Here is a 24,539-nt window from a genome sequence, read left to right on the forward strand (position 1 = left end):
TATTTTCTCCATATAAAAATGTCAAATCTAGGCAGATATAAAATGGAGTAGTGCAGCAAACAACTACAATTCTCAGCCAATAGTTGTCTGACTTATTTACTGTAAGGCAGGGGTGTCAAACTCGCAATGTCACATGATGTGTCGCGACATATTGCGACTTTTTTGCCACTGCCGGCAATGGGGTGGGTGCGGTTTTGCTATGATGCATCCGGCCCGCAGGCCAGCAATTTGACACCCCTGCCATAAGGCAACAAAATATGAGAGTCAATTTGATCTAGTGGTTAAGGCAGGGGTCTTCAAACTTGGCAACTTTAAGACTTGTGGACTTATTCCTCAGGCAGCAGGCTGGCTGAGGAATTCTGGGAGTTGAAGTCCACAAGTCTTAAAGTTCCCAAGTTTGAAGACCCCTGGGTTAAGACATGAGAAGCCAGGAGACTGTGAGTTCAGGTCCTGCCTTGGCCATGAAAGCCAGCTGGGTGACTTGGGCCAGTCACACTCTCTCAGCCCAACCCACCTCACAGGGCTGTTGTTGTGGGGAAAAGAGGAGGAGTAAGATGTGTTGGATATGTTTATCGCCTTGAGTTGTTTGTAAAAAATAATAAAAATGGGATACTAATAAATTAAATAAATGAAAGAAGCAACTTAATTGGTAGACGTTGCAATATCTTTCTGTGGAGACTTTTTAAAGGTCACACCAAGTTCTGGGATTTGCATGTGGCAAAGGCCCCAGACAGCTTGATTATTGTGGATAGAGAACTGCAACGGGCTGAAACAAGAAGTGGCTTCCATTCATGGGAGATGTGCGACAAGTGACCTTGAAATGCTATAGAAGCAACATATAGATTCTTGTGCTCGTCTAAAAGGGGAAGCCAAATGGCTTGGCCATGAGACAAAGGGCCCCTTACACTTTGTTTTCACTTCCCCCACCTCCCTTTCAGAATGAGAGTCAATATGCTGTTTAAATATGAAACTCTCCTGTTGAAAGGAGCAAACAGATGAGAAGTGATAAAACCCTTGTTTTCTGCAATTTTTCATTTTGCAATTTAGGTTCTTCCCAAGACAAATAAAGTCTGCTTTGCTCTCAGCCAGATTCAACATCCCAATACTACAATCCTCAGAGAGAGAGAGAGAGAGAGAGAGAGAGAGAGAGAGAGAGAGAGAGAGAGAGAGAGAGAGAGAGAGAGAGAGAGAGAGAGAGAGAGAGAGAGAGAGAGAGAGAGAGAGAGAGAGAGAGAGAGAGAGAGAGACACTGTGGTCGCTAAGCCACAGGTGGAAGGGAAAGGTGCTTTCCCCACACATTACCTTTTTAAATTCAGTACCCAGCAGCAGGTCTCTTTCATGATTAGTGATGCATTCATACAGCCTATGTGACTACAGAGCCAGGCTCAGCTTGCTAGCTGTAAAAGAACATAGCTCTGCCTTTCAGATGGGAAGGGTGAACCGTTAAGGAAGAAGAAGAGATTTCTCAGTTCCAAAAAGATGGAAAGTGTTGGAAAGGACCTTAAAAATAAGCTTGCTTTGATTTTGTATGGGATGGGATGGGGCAAAGAGAAACTGATGAGCTATCAGGATTCTGTTATTCTAGCCACAATGAAGAATGGAATCCCTGCAGCTCCTGTTTCTCCAAGGATTAACATCAATCTTGAAAAGCTTCTCACCAGCCACAGCCCAGAACAATTCAAAAAAGTAGTGCAAGATCGGAAGAGGTGGAGACACCTGGCCCACAGAATCACCAAGAGTCAGACACAGCTATATGCATAACACGTAGATCATCATCATGATAGCTTCTAATCCAAAAACTTTCCTGGAATTTCCCAAGCAAGTATTTTGGCATGCTTCTGGTTTAAATGAAGCGCAGAGAAGAGCAACTAAGATAATTAAGGGTCTGGAGACTAAAACATATGAAGAACGGTTGCAGAAATTGTGTATGGTTAGTTTAGTGAAAATAAAAAATAAGGGTGACATGATAGCAGTGTTCCAATATTTGAGGGGCTGCCACAAAGGAGAAAGGGTCAACCTTCAGAATCAAGATCACGTGAAGTACTAATACCACTTTACAATGCCTTGGTAAGGCCACACTTGGAATATTGCATCCAGTTTTGGTCACCACAATGTAAAAAAGATGTTGAGACTCTAGAAAAGAGTACAGAGAAGAGCAACAAAGAGGATTAGGGGACTGGAGACTAAAACATATAAGGAACGGTTGCTGGAACTGGGTATGTCTAGTTTAATGAAGAGAAGGACGAGGGGGGACATGATACAGTGTTCCAATATCTCAGGGGCTGCCCCAAAGAAGAGGGAGTCAAGCTATTCTCCAAAGCACCTGAAGGCAAGACAAGAAGCAACAGATGGAAACTAAACAAAGAGAAAAGGCAACCTAGAACTAAGGACAAACTTCCTGACAGTTAGAACAATTAACCACTGGAACATCCTGCCTCCAGAAGCTGTGAATGCTCCAACACTGGAAGTTTTTAAGAAGAGACTGGACAGCCATTTGTCTGAAATGGTATAGGGTTTCCTGCCTGAGCAGGGGGTTGGACTAGTTGACCTTCAAGGTCCCTTCCAACGTGATGATGATGATGATGATGATGATGATGATTGTTGTTGTTGTTGTTGTTGTTGTTATTATTATTCTCCTCCAAAGTAACTGAAGCCAGGACAAGAAGCAAAGGACTGAAACTTCTCAGGGAGAGAAGCAACATAGAACTAAAGAGAAATTTCCTAACAGTTAGAACAATTGATCAGTTGAACGACTTGCCTCCAAAAGTTGTGGATGCTCCACCACTGGTGGCTTTTAAGAAGAGACTGGACAGCATTTGTCTGAAAATGTTTAGGATCTCCTGCTTGAGCAGGGGGTTGGACTGGAAGACCTTCGAGGTCCCTTCCAACTCTGTTATACTGTTCTGTTAATTTCTGTAATATTTCTGTTACCCAATCCACTTGAGATGGGATCCTTCTTCTTTCTTTTCTCTAACTGGATAGTAGCTAATTCAATATTCTTCTCAATAAGTTCTCCCTATCTTATTCTCCCATTTCCCCTTCTGTGCTGCTATTTTGAGTCTCCAGTGCTTCCTTTTTGTTTCAGGTTTGCCCTGCCAAGTTCCGTATTCTTATTTGCTTTCTTTTTCAAGCATGGTCATCATCATCAACAACAACAACATTACAGAACTCTTGTTTCTGGGAAACATAAAATTACATACAATTCACTATTTATGTTGGGAACTGCTTATGCCAAGGCCGAACTTTCAGAGATGTATGTCTTTGCCCAACATGGAATAAGTGCGGTTCCACATCAGTTTGACAACTACATGTTGCATTGTTGTGGCTTCTTATCTTATTACTCTTTTCAAATGCAATGATCAAAATGTCCAATGATCCACTAAAAGATAAGATTCTTGCCATTCTCTGCCACAGTATAAGGAAGGGGAGGGGCTTGGCAATGGTTGTAGGAGAATGTTACTGTCACAAAAGGCTTAATTTATACATACAGGTAGTAGTAACACTAAGATTCCAATAAAAGAGAATATTTGTAGCTCAGGGTTGAAATGAGAGGTCTATAAGCTTGGTGCTCTACAAGCCTGGTTGTTTTCTTGCAGACGTTTTATTACCCAGATTACATCACATCACCAGTGCTAATGCTATCGGCTAATCTCAGCTAATCTCAGATTGGTTGCTAGTCAACAATTTCATTTCTTCGAAGCTTGATCCCTACCTGTGTGGAAGGATCTTCATATGACCGGAAAGGTCCATTGAACATGACAATCCCGTTCTGATAGAAGGTGATCGGAACTGAATCCAAGGGCTTCAACCGAGCTCCACCTGTAGTGTGTTTGATTTGGGATATACCTTCTCCAGCCAGCACATTCAAATCTTTCAGATTTTTTAAAATCAAATCAAAATTGATTGGGGTTTCAGACATGATGGCTTCACCTATATGAAAGGAGAAATGACTGTGGGAAGGCAAGGAGAAACCATCATCCAGCCCGTGATATTTAGCTTTGAGTTTTAGTGCAAGCTCAGTATTGGAACTGCATCGTTGCTAAAGCAAAATCAACATTCCAATGCAACCGTTCCAATCCCAATGGCAAATAAATGGAATTTTATTATCTGCATTTCTGTAACAAAGGCATTGTTTTATCTAATAGGTTTCTCATCACATGCTACAGGTATAGTGATTTCCCCCCCCCCCCCCCGCCCCTGGCTAGGGAGAGATATATAGTACAGTCTCAATACAAAGATATGTTTTTAAAATCTCTTTTAAATTTTTACAGTAATTCTCACTGCAAAGCCTCCTCCAAAGGATCTGTAATATAATTAAAATTCTATAATTAAAATAATCACAACATTCAATTGAATTATAAACATCAAAAATAAAATATTTAATATTCAGGAATTTGATAGAATTTTCAAACTCATCTGAATAGAAGAATGAGTGGAACAATTTCCCGAGGACTAAAAAGGGCAATTTTTGTTTCCTAGTATATAAAACAAATCGGCTTCGATAGGAGCAGTCAATAAAAGCTTTCTTCCAAGACCCACCTGAAAATCTTATTACGGTATTTGTTACCACAGGTCTATCAGCAGGATTGTCCGAAAGGTGCTTTTCAAAAAGCAACTGGACTTTCTTGGTTTTTGTTTTTCCTTGAAGGTGTTTCACTTCTCATCCAAGAAGCTTCTTCAGTTCTGACTGAATGGTGGGGACAACATTCAGTCAGAAGCTTCTTGAATGAGAAGTGAAATGTCTTCAGGAAAGACCCCCAAGAAAGTCCAGTTGCTTTTTGAAAACACCTTTGGGACAACCATAATCTGGATGATTAAGAATCTTCATAGACATATCAGCAGGATTAAATAATGAATATTGACAGGGAGAAGTGATCAAAATACATAGCTATTTTATAAAGTTTTGCAAAGGAAAAGAAGACTATTTCCTCTTCCAAGAAACTGATAATATATCTTTCATTATTCATAAAAAGCAATAGAGAAAGGGGAGAAGAAAATGAGACTAAAATAAAAGATGAAATATATTTTTATGCTTCTTAAAAAAAGACAGTCATTCCTTCCAGCTAACCTGGTTTCCAGAAAGTCCTTGATGTTGGACTCTCTTCTTCTTCTAGGGACTCCAGATCCCTCAAAGAATCTGGGTCTTCTCCAACCCAGATCAATCCATAGTCATTCAGAAACCGCTATATGGGAAAGTGAATAGAAAATGTAGAGGGGATGGCAAGAAAATTGATAGTATTTATTAATTGGTATATTAATCTTTATCTGCAATGACAAAATATGTACATTCCAAGATAGTATTTATTAATTGGTATATTAATCTTTATCTGCAATGACAAAATATGTACATTCCAAGATGGAATAGTAAAACGAAGATTGTTAAAATTTAAAATTACTCATTTTCCAGCAGGTCAACTAAGGCCATTATAACTAGAGGTATGAATTTCGCAAAGCAGGCCTCGATGGAACAGAAACTTGGAATTTTAATACATTTTAAAATGTTTGGGAAGAAAGTCCTGATACAAAGCCACCTCGACAGATGCAAAGTCTACTGCCTAGAGCAGGGGTGTCAAACTCAATTTCATTGAGGGCCACATCAGCATTGCGGTTGCCCTCAGGGGGCCGGGTGGGTATGGCCAGGGTGGGTGTGGCCTACTGGGTGGGCGTGGCTAGAGTGCATATGGCCTACTGGGTGGGCATGGCCAGCTCTACATCGTTCGCATGAAGGGTGCCTATGGGGGCCTGGGCAGGAGTGGGACAGATCTGAGGGTCTCTGGCAGAAGGAGGGTCTCTGGGCCAGGGACAAGGCAGTGGGGGCCGTTCCCTCACTGTTTCCAGGATGGCTTCGCGGGCCACATGAAACCACTTTGGTAGCTCTGTGTGTGTGTGTGTGTGTGTGTGTGTGTGTGTGTTTCCCATCTCCTTTCCACTATTGCTTGCAATAGACAAACTAGTTTTCCAGTTCAACAACTGTCAGTTTTCCTTGAATGCATGAAAAAGCTCAGATACCTAGAGAAAAAAGGAAATTTTTTATTTCTTTCCATTAAGTAGCTAACCTCCATTTCCCAAACCTGACGTTGCAGCTGAAGGCATAACATTTCCAGTTCCTCAACTCGGTTTGTCCTTGATGAAGTTTGACTTTTTTCTATAGGGAGAGAAGAAAAAGAATTTGGAGTTCCTTTTTCTTTTTCTTTTTTTTTTAAATATCAAACTATACCAAACGAAAAAGAAAAACCACAAAAAAGGGGGAGCTCTCCTATCAATAAATGTACTGATTCAGAACAGAAAATCAAACAAATTTTACTTTGGGATATATATATATCTTTCATATTATTTTTCCACATTTCATCAGTTTCAGATCTTAATAGTCTGCAAAGTCTGCAAAGATAGATTTTATCTCTCTATTAATGCTAAGGATGAAATATGGTCTTTTGTTTCGCATTTCCCATCTTTACCAAGGCATTCTCATTGCCTGCTGTTGAGGACTAAAACAAAAGGAAGGGTACTCTGATATGTTACCTGTTCTCTTCTGAAGGGTTTTGATCTGCTCCTCAAGTTCTCTGATCTTCTGATTCTGCCAGCCCAAAAGCAAAAGCCAGAGCAAGTTGCATTTTCTATTAATACAAACTCAACTTCATTATTGTAGATATACAGCCAGACAATTTTCTAAAACTTGGAAAGTACAATAGTCCCCTTATGTTTTCAACTTCATTATCGACATTGGAAAAAATTCTCCTATCCTTGACTATTTCTATTCCCTCTGACAGCACAAAGGATCAGAACCATACATTAAGTTGCAGCGCAAAAGATTTGTTCAAGCCTACACACAAGACTCTAGTCAACTAATGGCCCACACTAAATTGGTGCTCAAGAAGGGTCAAAGAAATTCAAGGGGAGGCCGGACTTGGAGCGTTTGTGGATACATAAAGATTCTAAGCTAATGACATGTTTTATCTCTACCCCCTTGTCCTGCCTGCTCTTCTACAGAAGCTTTCAAACCAGGCATGGCATTCCATGGTAATGTGACTGATTCATGATGTTTTTTTGCCCGTTTATGGGGAAAAATGCCCATTCAAAGAATGGCTTTGCTTAACAACTGCCTGACTTGTTTAACAACCCCCATATTTGTTTAACAACCGCCCCCCCATTCATTTAACAATCACCTTGTTTGCTTAATAACTACTGCAAACAAAATCAGAAAATGTAGTGCCTCAACTTGTAACCATAACAACATAAAACCAAATTTCTGGTCCCAATTAGTCATAAGTCAAGGAACTACCTGTACTTCTTTTCAAGTATATCTATTCAGGTTTTATGACTGCAATCTTCCCTGAGTGCTTTGTCAAAGGAAACGTTTCTGAGTATTAACCCCAAACATACCAATGTAACAGCATCTATAGAGTAATGCCCTTTTAGCACACAAGTTTTTTTTTATTGCATATCTTGTGCCAAACTCTCTACATTTATTACTGTCTGGTCTCTTCCAATGCGTTGTTTTGATCTTAATATATTACTTGTTTTATACTATTTTTATTGTAATTATGATTCTACTTAATTTTGCTGTTTATCCGGTATACGCCTAATGAGATTTTTTTAAAAATAGCATAAAAAATTAAAAATAACAAAATGGTAAGTGAAATCTTAACAACATTTCAACCGTTTCCAGTCTGAACTGTTACGAATAGTTGAAGGGCAATTCCTGCACTGGTTGTGTTGTCACCTTCTCTTGGATGGCTTGTGCTTGGCTCCTGACTTTCTGCTCCAAAGAAGCAATCTTTTGCATCATAGAAGTCATCAACTCCATATCAGTCGGAGCATTCCCTGAAGATGCAAAATCAGCAGAATGTGAGGGCAATTGGAGATGAACCTTCATACTGACAATCGGTTTAAGGGCAGTTTGTATTGTTCAAAAATGGGGCATAGTTCCAGAAGACTTGCTATGTTGCCTGTACTGTATGTTCACTTTTCATGAGGAGAAGCAATCTGAGTTGGGGAAGAGGGGCTGTTTATTGTGGCTTTTTTAATATACCCCAAACTGAGGTTTTTAGGAATCCAAATTCTGGTCCAAATCTATAAGGAACCACAAAGTATTCTTAGCATAAGAACCCAGGACTCATTAACTCTGAGTCAGCTATTTAAACTAGACAGTGAATTATGATTTAAAGTTTACTCTTATCCATTGCAAAGCGAGACTCTGTGACTAAATGTAAATGCTTAGCATTATCCAGTACAGTTATATAATTCTATGTCCAATTCTTGGACTCATACCATGCATGGTTGATTGTGCTGTAGCTCCATTTGAGCAAGAAGGCAAATTAATTTGGACTGGAATTTGAGCTCCTGGCCCTAGAATTTCATCCATCATAGCAGCTTCATCTTCTGTGAATCAAAGGATAAACTATTATCAAGAGCAAGCCTAGGGCGTTCTCTTTATCCTGCTTGTTTAGAGAGCGAGCAAACCCCACACTCTTCTAGCACTGATGATGTTATTTTGTTGGGTAACGAAATGCCTGCAAGAAGACAATCAAGCTCAGAAAGTACCAAGGACCCCACTGTTTAGAAAGAAATATCCATTGCCACATGGTATCAATTGTATCATTTATCCACACTGACTGATAAGTGGAAGACTGATTTTTATTTTCCAGGACAACTGGGTAATACACTAAAACAACATTAACTGTGTAACACATAAAACCGTATTGATTAATTGCATCTACCATTTTTTTTCCTCTTGCTAATTGTCATCTATATGGCTGTAATAGACAATCAGATCAAATCAACTGGTCAGATCAAGCAGAACTTTCTTAGTTGCATATTTCCTATATACGCCCCAAAGATTATTTTCATAGCATAGTTTGTTTGCTAGTCGATTTTTAAAATCTTTATAGAAATATGTAACATTAACAATATGGTATTTAAACACAAGCAATTTTTATGAATTTTTATGGGGTGTGAAAATATTCCTATGGATCATTAAAACTATAAGAGTAGCTTACAATGTTTACAAGCAGTATTTAAAATAAAAGGAATCTTTGTTAATTTACCATTCTGGATATTTATCTGGCGTGGTACTGCCTTTTTCCTAAAAACCAGAAACAAATAGGAAAAACAATTTTGTTAAAAAAATAGAAGAAATTCATTCAAATTATCCTGTCAAATACTGTATATCACATTTGCCATACAAATTATTCTTTGGAATATTTTAGTTCTTTTTTTAAAAAAAAAAAGTTAGAGCATACACATAATTCAAACAAGAGTTTAGGATTTCCTGTATGAATACGTAACATTAAAATAGGAAGAAACAGAGATATAAAACGTCATGGCTAATAAGTTGCAAACTGTGGTAAAACTGAATAAAACTAAGTGTATTAGAAACATTTAATGATCTCTCCTTTGTAATGCTCTCACCACTGGAATAAGCTTAAGGGCCATTTTATTCATTCAAAAGAGAGATTGTTGTGATATTGGAAGCCAAAATATGGGATTTTTTTTCTACCACAGATGTAGACGGTTTCCTCCAATAAGCCCTCACTTACTGTGTTGGCTGCAACTGAAGTGGCATTCTACGAATCTTGCTGAGAGAAGAGAAAGGAGATGACATTTTTTTCTTGAACACAGTTTTAATTCCTAGGTGGAGAAAAGAAGTTAAAATGTTTTACTTTCGGAGACCATCGTGTAACATTATACTCCATTTGCTCAAAACAGCAAAAAATATCCTCAGGGGAACGATTATCATGATTACAACACATGAATACACACTGGAATGCAAAGGAATTAACAGTAGTGCCAGGCAGTCCTGAAGTATAATTGTCCCTGCAGAAGATAAACATGAGCAATATTCTGTTTGAAGCAGTATCAGCCCACTGAGCGGTAGACTTGATTCCTGCTTTTGCTAGTTTGGCAGCTCCTACAGCTCCCATCATCCTTTAGATCAGGGGTAGGCAACCTTGGCTCTTTTATGACTTGTGGACTTCAACTCCCAGAATTCCTGAGCTGGTTCAGGAATTCTGGGAGTTGAAGTCCACAAGTCATAAAAGAGCCAAGGTTGCCTACCCCTGCCTTAGATCATTATTGACTATGTTGGCTGTGAATGATGGATGTTGAATTCCAACACATTTGGAGAATATTGGAATGTGGAAGGCCATTCCAGTTCACATAAGAAATAAATTACAGTGCAATCCATCCACACATTCAGAAGTTAAATTATCCGCTCAGCACCAAACTTAAGCAAGCTGCATGGCCTTTCTTGAAGACATTATGACTTACTCTCGCATGGGACTGCAGCTGAATACAACGCTCCCCATCCTTGCACGTGCCAAAGGTGGGACCTCAACTTCCACAGGCTCCCATGATCCAACACCTCTCTAAAGAGCTCCCAGAGGAGAAGGCCAGATCAGCCTTATTCAAAATCCTTATCCTGAGGTGAAGCTCCCTATTAAGACCAGGGGGACGCCGTGGCTGGATTCAGACAATTTCTTAGGCTAGATGAGAAAGACATGGGGGAATTTAAGCTTCAGCACATGCTTCCAGGGACCCAGCCATGGTCTGAACCTTGTAAAGTCAAGGTTATGTTTTATGAGAACCCTATCCCTGTTGCCTTTTCACATGGTCTTGAAAACTTGGTTTCATGCCCAAGCCTGTGACCCAGGGCATCAGCCCATTTCCTGGTTGTATGAATAATTATAATAATGATAATTTATTTTATATATTTCATTTACAGGCAGGTCATGATTATAGTGCAAGTTCAAATAGTGTGAAATTTGATTTAGTGTGATTTATAAATTGATACTAGATCACATTTAATGTGAGCCAAAATTCAGACAGTGCAAGGCTAAGTGCACATGCAGTTGCTGTTGGGATTTTAGACTAATTCTTGGTGCATGATAGAGAGAGGAAGGTTCATTTCAAAGGCAACTCCAAAAAGAAGAGGCTCATTATGAAGAACTACAGCAGAATAGAGGAAATACTTTTTGGATATACATTTACCCTGTTTAAGAGTAATAAGTATTTCATTCATAAACATGTAAATATTTAAGTTTAGCTACTTTCTTTGCCCTTGTTGGTCGAACTGGAGCAGCTGCCTAGAGTAAGGTACAGGTAATCCTCAACGTACGACCACAGTTGAGCCCAAAATTTTTGTTGCTAAGCAAAACACTTGCTAAGTGAATTTTGCCCCATTTTACGACATTTCTTGTCACAGTAGTTAAATGAACCACTGCAGTTGTTAAGTTAGTAACCTGGCTGTTAAATGAATCTGGCTTCCCCGTTGATTTTGCTTGTCAGAAGGTCACAAAAGATGATCACATAACCCCAGGACACTGCAACCGTCATAAATATGAGTCAGTTGCCCAGTATCTGAATGTTGATCACGTGTCCATAGGGATGCTTGCAACAGTTGTAAGTGTGAAAAACGGTCATAAGTCACTTTTTTTTCAGTGCCATTGTAACTTTGAGCAGTCACTAAATGAATTGTTATACATCGAGGACTACCTGTAAAAATGAGGGGGGAAGCTATAAAAATCAAACAAATAAACAAACAGTCCACCCAATTTTGATCATCCAGGTTTACACATGGTGTGAAGCCAACCCTTCCTTGCAAAACAGGCTTGGGGTGCAACTGGTGAGCTGCAGGACCAAGTGGGGGGGAGGCCCCACCAACTGCAGCCTCTCCCCCACTGCAGCCCCACCGAGCTCAGGGGAAACCGCCTCGCTAGGAGGAGAACCAACGTGCCCTGCTAGTTTTGGGGGGCACCGGGGATTTTTCTGGAGGCCCTTCGCCGGAATGAGGCAACCTTTTCAGGTGGGAATATACGGGGCGGGGGAGGGAGCGCGCCCGCTCCCAGCGTGCACTCACCGACCCCTTCGGAGGCTTCAGACAGGCGCCGCCATCTTGTTTACCGGCGGTTGTCTAGGCTACCTCCCCAGCGTGAGCTCCCGAGACTACATTTCCCAACATTCCAAGCTCGGTCAGCCGCCTAACTTGATCCCTTTTCAGCCGGACTTTTTTGTATTTATTTTTGCAGAGGCCGGGTAGAGTTGTGGCAACGGAGTCTCCATCTCTCGCACCGCTTACATTTCCATGGTTATTTGGCATTGTTTTCAGAGGAGAGAGAGAAATCAATGCAGCCTCGGACGCGATCTGTCTCCTTCCGGATGAATGGATGGAGTAGATGGATGGAGTAGATCAAGTGTCTTCAAACTTGGCCCTTTTATGACTTGTGGACTTCAACTCCCAGAATTCCCCAGCAGGCGTGCCTGGCTGAGGAATTCTGGGAGTTGAAGTCCACAAGTCATAAAAGGGCCAAGTTTGAAGACCCCTGGAGTAGATGGATAATATGCCATCAAATAATTGTTGACTCTTAGCAAGCACGTGGATAGAACAGAACAGAACTGAATAGAGCTGGAAGGGACCTTGGAGGACTACTCCAAGACCATCTTTCCCCAAGGTGATCCTTCAGTCTTTCAAAGGTGTTCCCATTGAGCGCCTCCACCTTGCTGCTGGTCGTCTTATTCTTTCCATCCACTTTTCCCATCATTATACAGATGGGTCTTTGCAGTATATGCCATAAATGGATAGGTCTACCATCAATTGGAGACTCTAAAGATAGACCTTTTTATGACTGTATGTATTTAACGTGGTCCTTCAGTTTTTCCAGCAGCGCCCCCTCTGCACTTTGCTACTGGCCGACCTCTTCTCTTTCCTTCTACCTTTCCCAGCATCGGACCATTTTCCAGAGAGTTGGCTCTTCTGAAGTAGCCTGCTTATGTGTGCCTGGAGTAACAACTCTGATTTGTCCATTGATCCATTGGTTTGTTTTCTTGGCTGTCCAGGGACTCCAATTCTCATTAATCTCAATCAGCTTGCCCCATGCAATACCAAATATCTGGAAAGCCCAAACTGCCTATCTGTGATAATGCTAAAAGCCACATATTTTGAGCGTATTCACCTAATGTACTATGCCATAAACATAATTATGGATTTATATAAATCTAGGCATTGTGGTTTGTAAAAATCCTCCTTCGCCTTTCAACTGACCTTGTGCAAACGTTTGTATTTTCTCTGCAATGCTGTAAAACAAGGGTTTCTTTTCAAGGAAGATTTTGGCTGCTGCTTCTAACTCACTGACTTTTGAATAGCACAGAGATAGATGAAACTGAAATTCACTTTATTAGGGCAATTTTCTTTAGCATGTCTATATGCAATAACTGCGTGAAAGGACAAAAGAAGAAGAAGAAAATGAGAAGATTCTGCTAAATCAAACAAGCCCCATCTAACCTAGCATTGCCAGTGATCAGTTAAGTGTCTTGGGGAAAACCCCAAGCAAGTTAGGCAAATGTAAACTTCCTGTTGGCATTTTCCAATTCTTGGTACTAAAAGGCTCTGAAGGTAGCATAGACTCTGCTATACATTACAGAAGCTGTAACCATTTTTCAGGTTTATTGGTCCCTCCCAATTTACAGTCAATATCAGTAGAGTGGTGCATGCTTTGAAAATTGTTCAGATTATTTCCTCTGTTATCTGCAGAAGCCTTACACAAGCACTTGTTTAAAGTATCTGTAGCTATTAATATGTGCATATATCAACACATCCGTGTTTTTTTTTGTGGAAGCTTGAAAAAAGCACCCGCTTTGAAGAGGTACTGCATTCACACCCTTTGCATTCTGAAGAAACTCTTCTGATCATTTTTGAAGAATGCATAGTCTTACTGTAATCATATGGTCTGCCACTTTGGCAGTCTAAGCATTAGCACATGCACACTGAATAACAGAAAAAACAGCAACCAGGAGATTTATTTTTGCAAACAAATAAGAGGTTTCCATAAATCCTATCCCCCCATCCAAATTATTTTATTCTGTATGCATGGAGGTGATTAAGTTAATTACCATGTCAATATATCCAAAATCTATAGAAAATCATAACATGCTGGGGAACAAGAAAAAATCACTAACAGCTTCACTAGGATAAGTATTTAAAACATAATTCAATATAAGCATCTAAGCATAAATGCATATATATTTAATGTTTCCAATCAGATTTATCTTAAAACACATGGTAATTTTCAATAGATATATCATGACTGACATCCTGTTTCAAATATTAATTCCATCAAGAAAGTCAAATATTGTTAGAATGTCCTTTCTGCTACATGTGCTCCATAGAGAATAGGGAGAAATTGTTTTGGTTTGCCTTTTTGAGATCAACATATTCAATTTCCATTTCTCAAATCTACATACAAGCTAGGATGCTAATTTGATCTACATGACTCACATTTTTCCTATATAATAATCAAGCAGCTCTTGCGTCTGCAAAAGGCAATGACTTTGGAGTCTTCCATCTTACAAGCATGCAACTGGACAGCCATTTGTCTGAAATGGTATAGGGTTTCCTGCCTGAGCAGGGGGTTGCACTAGATGACCTCTGTTATGTATTGGGGTCAAGTGTAAGACCACATGGTTAGCTGGAGCAGCTAGGCTCTCCAGCAACCCAGACTCCAGGTCTCCAATGCTGCTATTGGCTGCCCCTAGGCGGCAATGGATTACTTTAAATCTATTGGCTGCCACCTAGGGGCCAGGCTATAAATTGCTGCAAGCTGCAGCCCAATTCTCAGTTCAGATCCTGCAAGCAATAAACCATGAGCTTTGTTAAACTCACTTGCCTCGTCTTCTTTCCTGCGCGAAGAACTCACTACACAACAACCTCCAAGGTCCCTTCCAACGTTATTATTATTGTTATTGTTATTATTATTACTATTACTAACCTCATAGCATACAGGATTCTCCCAAGATACTTTGCAGCTTAAAGCCAAGAGAAAGGCAGAGTCCTTTCCCTTCTTCCACCTGTAAAAGTTAACTGGTTGTCATTTGACAGATTCTGCTATACTTGAGGTCAATAGGCCAGTTTAAAGGATGAAGACAGACTATAGATAGTCCTCAACTTATGACCATAATTGGAATCAGAATTTCTGTTGCTAAGGAAGGGGGGGTGTTAAGTGAGTTGCACCTGATTTCATGACCATTTTTGCCATGGTTGTTAAGTGGAATCACTGCAGTTGTTGCAGTTGAGAACTTTTCAGGCAGAACAATTTCTCAGTGGAACAGCTTGCCTCCAGAAGCTGTGGGTGCTCCATCACTGGAAGTTCTTAAGGAGAGATTGGCAGCTATTTATCTGAAATAGTATATGGCCGTGGTGGTGAGCCTATGGCACGCATGCCACAGATGGCACGCAGAGCCCTCTCTGTGGGCATGCGTGCTGTTGCCCCAGTCCTAGGCCTTCAGCTGGGCTTTATAAAACCTTTTTGCTTTAGGCTCCGCCGCCGTGTGCAAAAAAAAAAGGTTCAATCAATCAATCAATTTCAACTTCTCGCGGTTAAAAGAAAGATCTCGCAAAGTTGGAATTGATTGATTGAACATTTTAGTCCCACCCAGTCTGCCATTACCACCATAGCCACGCCCACCCAATGGGCCACACCCACCCAATGGGCCACACCCACCCGGCACCCGACAATACATAAGTGAGGTTTGGGTTGCAGTTTGGGCACTCAGTCTCTGAAAGGTCCGCCGTCACTGGTATATGGTCTCCTGGTTGAGCAGGGGATTTGACTAGAAGACTTCCAAGGTTCTTTCTTACTCTGTTATTCTGTTAAGTAAATCATGCTGTTGTTAAGCTAATCCAGCTCCCTTCTTTCACTTTGCTTGTTGGAAGCCAGCTGGGAAATTCATGACCTCAGGAGACTGCAACTATCATAAATAAATCCAGGAGACTGCAACTATCATAAAGAGTCATGGTGGCACAGTGGTTAGAAAGCAGTACTGCAGGCTTGATTCAGCCTTCCATCCTTTCGAGGTTAGTAAAATGAGGACCCAAATTGTTGGGGGCAAAATGCTGACTCTTTAAACCACTTGGAGAGGGCTGTAAAGCACTATGAAGAGGTATATATGTCTAAGTGCAGTTGTCACATTGATTGAAATGAGAGCTCTTGGTGCAATGACACAAGCGGCTAAATGTTAGGCGTTGTTTTTTTTTTGCAAAACTTAAAGGTAAAGGTAAAGGTTCCCCCGCACATGCGTGCTAGTCGTTTCCGACTCTAGGGGCCGGTGCTCATCTCCGTTTCAAAGCTGAAGAGCCAGTGCTTGTCCGAGGACGTCTCCATGGTCATGTGGACAGCATGAATAGACGCCAAAGGCACACGGAACGCTGTTACCTTCCCACCGTAGTGGTCTCTATTTTTCTACTTGCATTTTTACGTGCTTTCGAACTTCTAGGTTGGCAGAAGCTGGGATGAGTAACAGGCGCTCACTCTGCTATGCGGTACTTGGGATTCGACCCGCCAAACTGCCGACCTTCTGATCGACAAGCTCAGTGTCCTAACCCACTGAGCCACCGCATCCCTCTGATTCCCATAATAATGTCTTTTTACTCCAGGGAAAGACAGTCCCCTTTTATGTATTTCTAAGGCTTAATAATGTAAGAGAATGATCCGCTCTGGAACAGTAGATTTTATGTTTCCTGTGCTGTTTTTGAGTGGACTTTTATTTATTTATTTTTCCTTTTAAAACTTCAGGAAATTTCAGTAGTTTAAATCCTTTTGGAATCTGGCCAGATGCCTTTGGCTCTCCGATGCATTAGAAATACAATGAATAAAATTAATACTTACCTCAAGGGAGAAGGGTTTGTAACTGGAAGGTTATTAATATAACGGTGTTTTGCTGCTCAAGGGACCAAAACATTTTGTGACAACTTTGTGATGGTGGTGGGCCCTTGTCTCTCTCGAAAGGGATCTAGCAAACCATTTAAAAGCCACTCCAAATGCTTGTGCTATTCTGGCCTCTGTTGTCCTTGTGAAGGTGAGCCTTAGAACATTCCTTTCCTTCCCCAGGCCAAAACTGCTGAGCTCCAATTACTTGACATTCTACTCGAGGACAGTAGACCTTCTGATCGACAGGCCTAATGTCCTAACCCACTGAGCCACCATGTCCGTTTGCAAAACTTAACTAGAGTGAAATCACTGGTTCATTACACTGTCATATTCATTTAGAGGAAGAGGAAGAGAAGAAGGAGAAGGGGTCTATTTTAATAAATGACAGTTGTCATGCCTGCAAATCCCCCCTTTCAGGCAGTAAGATTTACAAAATGTCCTGTGACTCATCAAAGGTTTGCTGTCCCTTGAATGCACTTCAGCGAGCCCACCTATTGCAGCTATAGTCTTCTAGGCAAGCAGATAAACTCTGGATGTGTCAAAGGACCAACCATCATAATCCCCACCCATCGTCACCCACACAAAAGCAAATCAGAAGAAGGTGGTTGTGATGGGTGAGTTCCTTCTGCTTTTGCCAGCCTGAGCAGAAGACCTTCTGCATCTCTTCTAAGAAGTTGATTTTCCTAGACACTCCAGTCTTGAGAATTTAACCATGAAGGCCACTTTGCTTCTTGGCGCCATTCTCTTGATGAGTCTGGTTATGGCTAATGACCAAGGTAATTCACCTGAAGACAAAGGTAAATCTGCACCTGAAGTTAAACCAATTGAATCGGTGAGTCAAATTAGAATCTGCTTTTCTCAAACAGCAGCATTTTATTGAAGTATGTGTTTGTGAACTGGGTACGGGTTTTCAGTAAGGGATGTATTTCTTAGACATTCTGCTAAACATGGAAGAACTCATTTCTAAGTAATAATCCATAAGTCCTCTACAGTTTATGCCTCATAATTGGCATTAGTGGGTTTCTACTAATAATGAAAATTCCTAAATTTGCTGATTTGCTGATAAAAATTGTATAGGAATGTACAGTGCTTTTTTTGTAACAGAAAAAGGTGCCTGAACTCACACATGTCATACAACCCTCCTTGCCTACCATACAAGGTTCCATCCAAAAAAAGGTGCCGGAACTCCGTTCTGAGCGTTCTATGAGAAAAAAAGCCCTGGGAATGTAATTGAAAGGGCATGTGCTTCAAAACTGATTTTAAAGAACAGCATCCAAATTATTCATAACCCCAAGCAGCAATTCCAATACATGCCATGTTGTGGTTTGTACTGACATAACTGTATTTTTTATTTAAGATTAGGTAGATGATAGAAGAGAGAGAGAGAGAGAGAGAGAGAGAGAGAGAGAGAGAGAGAGAGAGAGAGAGAGAGAGAGAGAGATGAGAGATAGACAGAGATAGAAATAGATGGACAGATGGACAGAAAGATGTTACCAACCTGTCTTCCATCCCATTGAGATTGCTATTTGGCCATTGAAAACTCCTTCTGCTTCTGTTTTTTTCAGGAGAAAAAAAACTATTCAATGTTTGTAGATGAAGTAGTGTAATCTTCTGAAGCATATTACAAATGAGGTGATTCATCAAAGATAATTACCACAGTCAGTTGAAAAAAATGGCACAATTTCATTCCAGTTTCCAGAAGGAATCCTATATTATTATTATTATTATTATTATTATTATTATTATTATTATTATTATTATTATTATTATTATTATTATTATTATTATTATTTGCAAATGCATCAAATTGTATTCTCCCATTTGGACTGCTCCCTTCCTTCTTGCCCAACTTTTCTGCTTCTCCTTCCTCTTTTCTATGTCTGTCCTCCATGGGCGGTTTAGAGCAGGGGTCCCCAACCCCCAGTCTGTGGATCAGCACCAGGCTGCAACATGCCAGGCTGTGCAAATAAGTGAAGCAAGCAGCACATGAAAACATGCCTGCTCCAGTCCATGGAAAAACCTCTCTCCACGGAACTGGTCCCTGGTGGCCAAAAGGTTGGGGGCCACTGGTTTAGAGCACCCTTCCTAGTTGGTTTTTACAAGCAGACTGTACCTATCAAGGCTTTCCAAATTGGGTAGCAGAAATCTACTACAATAGGGGTTTTCCCCTCTAGTTCTTTGCTGCTGTATAGTGGTCATTCCAATGGTTGGAGGCTTAGTCTAGTTGAGTACTTGGCAATTATTTTGACTTTACCAAGCGCAAATTCAACTATCTAGGGCTGTTTCACATCCCATTCAAGTTAAGGCATTGAGCATATGTGCCCTATCATTTTAGTGCTTCATGTGAGATAGGAACACATTAGGGCATCAAAGGCTTTGGAGAATTCTGTGTAAGGTGAAAAGTTTGCACCCTCTGCCCTATTTTCCAAAGCATCTGAAGGCAAGACAAGAAACAATGGATGGAAACTAACCAAGGTGAGAAGCAATCTAGAACTAAGGAGAAATTTCCTGACAGTTAGAACAATTAACCAGTGGAAAGGCTTGCCTTCGGAAGTTGTGGGTGCTCCATCATTGGAGATATTCAAGAAGAGACTGGACAGCCATCTGTCTGGAATGACATAGGGTCTCCTGCTTGAGGAGGGGGTTGGACTACTAACTAGAAGACCTGCAAGGACCTTCCAACTTTGTTACTCTGTCTTATTGTATTGGCAGCTATGCTATATTAAAGTAAAACATATCACGATGTGATAACAAACTTTCAAACTTACAGAAGGACAGGAAGAATGACAACTGAAGACAGTTGCCACCGTTGCCGCTTCAGTTTTCTTTCTTTTGTGGCTGCACCGTTAGGCACTGCAGACTCAGGCACTCGGCTGCCCTATTCTTTCTCCACTTCAATGTTCAACTTAAGCAGATGGGTGCAAGGCATGTCAGCTCCCTCTTTACATTATTTCATTTAAAATTGTGTAAGGTTCTCTGTTCCCTTCTGCAACAAACACATCCATTTCCCATTTTTTTCATTTGGCTTTTCTCAGATTATTTACCTGTTTATATCTAAACGCACGGTGATTATTGCATTATGGATCTTATATCATAGTATAGTTTCCATAGTATTATCTTTATTAAGATTACTCCTCATGCACAAGGTCATTGCAATCTTCTCTTGATATGCCTCGGCTGTTGTAAGACAACCAAGCATTGCTTATCTACTAGGATTAATTAAACTTGGAACAATGATTTTACACTAATGGATATTATTTCCACCTTTTTTATAAGCTACCTGGATTGTTTAATAAAAAGATTTAAGCATTACAGACTACAAACTGTGATAGGCAATATCTAAGAATACCCAACCCATGTGCTCTCTTAATCATAGGCACAGTTCTCTATTCTGAGCTCAGTTACTTTTGTGAGCAATTGGACCAAAAAAACGTTCTTTATAAAGATCTTTTTTAAAATTAAGAGATATCTCTATAAATGATTCAAATGTTTTCAGTTGCTTAATTTTCCTTTAAAGGTAAAAGGTAAAGGTTCCCCCGCACATGCGTGCTAATCGTTCCCAACTCTAGGGGCCGGTGCTCATCTCTGTTTCAAAGCCGAAGAGTCAGCGCTTGTCCGAGGATGTCTCTGTGGTCATGTGGCTGGCATGACTAGATGCCAAAGGCACACTGAACGCTGTTACCTACCCACCGTAGTGGTCCCTATTTTTCTACTTGCATTTTTACGTGCTTTCGAACTGCTAGGTTGGCAGAAGCTGGGACGAGTAACAGGCGCTCGCTCTGTTATGCGGCACTCGGAATTCAACCCGCCAAACTGCCGATCATCTGATCAACAAGCTCAGTGTCCTAACCCACTGAGCCACCGCGTCCCTAATTTTCCTTTAGAATCAGCTAAACACAGCAGCCATGATTAGAGTTGTTGTTTTTTTCTTTTTTGTACAAGCAGATGTGTTTATTGGGTTCTTCAAAAAAAAAATCCCAACTGATCATTTGGTATTAGGATAGCAGAAGCAAATTCCGTTGCTGTTATTGGTAGGCTAAAAATTAGAAAGTCAATAGCTTGCAGTATCTAATTTATAGTACAGTATCAGGACTAGCATGGTTCCATTGTATTTTGCCCTTTAAAAAATGGGAAGGAAGGAACAGGTGCAGACCAATTTTCCTTGAGATTTGATCTTCCAGACCTGCTAAATTTTACTAACCTGACCGAACGCTACTATTTTGGGAGTTAAATCTAATCAATGCAGCGTTCTCCAATGTTGGCAAAGCACGCATCGTAATGGAGCAGTTACTTCTGTCCAAATAAACCAATTCATATTGCTGCCCAAAAGGAGACATTTGTAAGGTTTTAAATCCTAGCTGTCTGCTGCCTTATACCAAATGTTGCCTATTTTTAAAAAAACTATCATTGTCATCATCATTATTATATTTATGTTCCACTGGGTTGCTGCCAGCCTTATGAGATACATTAGGCTGAATCTAAACCCAATCACTACAAAAGAGATCAATCTTAAGATTTTCTAAGGCTATCTGACTGATGAGTGTGGAACACTTATCCTTTAACACTTGAATTGAGTCCAAATCTAAAACTTCCAAGCATTAAATCACATATATGCTCACAACAAAGATTATATAATCTTCTACTGTATTAAAGTTTGGCCAACTTTTTTTAGAATTCAGGTAAAATCGTGCAACCTTCCACTACCTCTAGATACCTCTTGCTCTCTCAAAATCTCATTGATTTCAGAGAGGTTAGAGATTGCAGCATTTCTTTTTCATTCAATGACTTTTTTAACTAGAACAATTAACCAGTGGAACAACCTGCCTCCAGAGGTGGTGAATGCTCCAACACTGGAGGTTTTTAAGAAGAGACTGGACAGCTATTTGCCTGAAATGGTATAAGGTTTCCTGCCTGAGCAGGGGGTTGGACTAGATGACCTCCAACGTCCCTTCCAACTTCTTCTTCTTCTTCTTCTTCTTCTTCTTCTTCTTCTTCTTCTTCTTCTTCTTCTTCTTCTTCTTCTTCTTCTTCTTCTTCATCATCATCATCATCATCATCATCATCATCATTATTATTATTATTATTATTATTATTATTATTATTATTATTGTTGTTGTTGTTGTTGTTATTAACATTTTAGAGAACGTCTGTTCAACTTAATTCACAGTTTGAACCGAAATAATTCTACAATCCTGGGTTTGGGGTGACATTTGTTTGCTTGGAGATATGTGCCTTAAAACATTGCTTTCAGCTATTTCTGCATTTCCTTTTCTGTCCCCTAAAATAAGATGCAGGAGCAGGCACTCTTATGCAGGAACAGGAAACCATAATTTTTTAAGCACAACCAACAGGTTTCTTCAAGTGCTAATTTGCCAGTTGCAAAAGTTGCACTGGTTTAACTGATAAATTAAACAACTGGTGCAGGGGCCGGGAGAAGGGGGGGCGGGGAAATGAGGCATTATTAAAGTATAAACAGAAATGTAATACAATGGGAATTTTAGGGGGTCTGTGGAAGAGCAAGCCATGGAGAAAATGGGGGAAAATAACGGCTTAAGCAGGCAATCCTTGTGCAGCTTTTTCCCCATGAAAAAACCTCTTCCCAAAGGAATCGTGTAAATTTTCAGGTGCCAGTTAAGATTCATGGAGCCATTTGCCCCAGGGCGAGAGTGAGACACAACAATCTGCCTTTTCCACAATTTTTCACCCATCCAGCTGCTTTGAAGATCTTTATGCAATTTCACGATTGGAGAGTCTGAAGTGCAGGGAGTTTTGAAGCTAAAATGCACTTAGATGTTCTTTTTCAGACCTTACTTAAAATGCACAATGAGCTCTGAGCTGACTGGCACACCCGCTTCCTCTTTGTGGTTTGGAGCCATCTGTCCTGCAGTCAATGCCCACCTAGACCTTTAGCCTTAATGGAGTGGATGGATAAAAGGGAACCCTTAAAAGTATCCTTTCTATATACAGTGGTACCTCGGTACTCCTGCTTATTTGGTTTGGGGAGGAGTACCAAACACTTTTTCCCCATAAGGAATAATGTAGTGAGTCACAAGGCAGCCAACACTGACCAGTTCTAGCTTGTGCACTGAGTATCAAACAAATGATGAGTACCGGGACAAATTTTTCATGTCAAAATGCGTTAAGTACCAAATTTGATGAGTTTCAAAGCAGTCGAGTACCAAGGTACCACTGCATTTCCTATTAAAAATTCTTTACTGATTTTTTTATGCCTTTGCTTCTGTAATCATATTAGACTATGATAGATACTGCTGGGAGGGAAGGAGGAATAGATGTTAACAATATTTAGGAATAAATGTCCCATGTTCTTCTATTGTGCATATGTTATTTCATTTTTATTTTATTTTTTAAATTTACATGCCACCTCTCACTATCCAAAGCAATTCTGAATGATCCAGAGATCTATCTCTCTACCCTGGAGGGATAAATAGATGTCAAAATCATGGGTATATACAGGACAAACGTATGTTCCAGCTCTGTGAATGGGAACATGTGTCCGTGAATAAAAGTCAGGCTTGTGGACACCCTATGATGCAAAATAAAACACCTTTCTCAATTTCTCTTTCAGGTGTCCAAACCAAGTACTACTACTGTTCATTCTTCTGGCATAATGGTCTCTGAGGGTCCACTTTTCTTTTTGCTGCCACTTGTGTGGATGGTGGTCCATCTTGCTCACATGTAATGAACCTGAAGCTTCACTTTTTGAGAGAACATGAAGGTCCATCGGTCCTACCCAAGTTTAAGGAAGGGAGTTCCTTCCCATTGCTAACCGCTTAATAATCCAGCTGGCATCCTGCTCTTGCTGCAACTAGTCCATCATGTTGGACTATCCACGATTTCATTGCATTACCCAATTAAACAGGAAGATGAAAAGAAAGCCAGGAAAATGTCTGATGTCAGTCCTAAAGTGCATGCACCTGTATGCAATGTTATTATATATGACTGTCATTGTTCAAAGGAAATCTGCGGAAGAAGAGTTGTGAAATATCCCAGATGCATCTCCTGTGGCCTGAGAGATAATCCAGATCCTACTTTCCTACAAAAGGCACAAGATTCTTTTGCAGAAGCTGTCTAGGAATGGACATAAGCCACATAAGCAGATACCGTCATCATGCCTCATCCATGATGGTGTCCCAACTATGATGTTACCTCTGGAGAAATGCTTACATCTTTTTCTATGAATCTGCCTTGTGAGAATCCTTCTCTTGTCTCAAAGAAAGAAGTAAGTCCTCTATCCAGGAGGCTTCATCTTAAGCTTCAGCATTTCAAGACAAGAATACCAGTATTTGTACAGTAAAGTAACATCTAGTGTGGTGGATCCACCAGATCATCCTTTTTTTTTAACAGGACAGGAGAGGACAATTGTTCATCAGACTGGAAGTAACCAAACTGACAGAATGTCATTGATTGTAATTGCATCTACGTTTATGTGAAATGTAATCAAAATGTTTGCATTTGCTCATTTGCAGAAAACGGCCCAAAGTGAAAATATTGGCACAAGATAAAAAATTGGTTTATATAATTGGTTGCTGTTACCTTCTGTAATGTATGCGCAGGTTGATTCAAATAAAAGCTTCTTGCTAGCTGGCAAAGCTGTCTTTTTTTAATTGTCTGGGCTATTTAAGAAAATCCTTCAAGGCAAAGCAGCTTAGTAGCTTCACAGAAGTGCAAAATAACTGAATTCTTTGAAGAAAGTAAGGCAAAGCGAGAAGAAACCCTGGATGATGGAGTTCATTGCATATATATCACTTTGATCTCACCTTATAAAACTCAATTTCTAACTTTTTTAGGCAACTCATAGGGAGATAAAAACGTTGGGCTGAG

At 40.3% G+C, this 24,539-nt stretch overlaps 1 protein-coding gene and 1 long non-coding RNA gene across 2 annotated transcripts in view; one reads left to right on the forward strand and one right to left on the reverse strand.

The window, feature by feature from the left end:
- Positions 1–19,601, reverse strand: part of UBXN11 (UBX domain protein 11) — a 32,804-nt gene extending 13,203 nt beyond the window's left edge. The window contains exons 1-10 of the mRNA XM_083369868.1: positions 19,466–19,601; positions 18,196–18,249; positions 9,537–9,627; positions 9,045–9,082; positions 8,269–8,379; positions 7,721–7,821; positions 6,520–6,574; positions 6,057–6,145; positions 5,069–5,183; positions 3,713–3,930 (exon numbers count right to left, since the gene is read on the reverse strand). Of these exons, the coding sequence (XP_083225994.1) occupies positions 3,713–3,930; positions 5,069–5,183; positions 6,057–6,145; positions 6,520–6,574; positions 7,721–7,821; positions 8,269–8,379; positions 9,045–9,082; positions 9,537–9,627; positions 18,196–18,211 (834 nt within the window). The 5' untranslated portion in view covers positions 18,212–18,249; positions 19,466–19,601. The remainder of the gene's footprint in view (positions 1–3,712; positions 3,931–5,068; positions 5,184–6,056; positions 6,146–6,519; positions 6,575–7,720; positions 7,822–8,268; positions 8,380–9,044; positions 9,083–9,536; positions 9,628–18,195; positions 18,250–19,465) is intronic.
- LOC310644656 lies at positions 17,301–24,307 on the forward strand. Its single transcript, XR_014493332.1, has 2 exons — positions 17,301–17,529; positions 23,284–24,307. It is a non-coding gene; the product is annotated as an uncharacterized lncRNA (long non-coding RNA).
- Positions 24,308–24,539: the final 232 nt, after the last annotated feature.

This window comes from Vipera ursinii (assembly GCF_947247035.1).
Source record: "Vipera ursinii genome assembly, chromosome: 9".
Lineage (NCBI taxonomy): Eukaryota > Metazoa > Chordata > Lepidosauria > Squamata > Viperidae > Vipera > Vipera ursinii.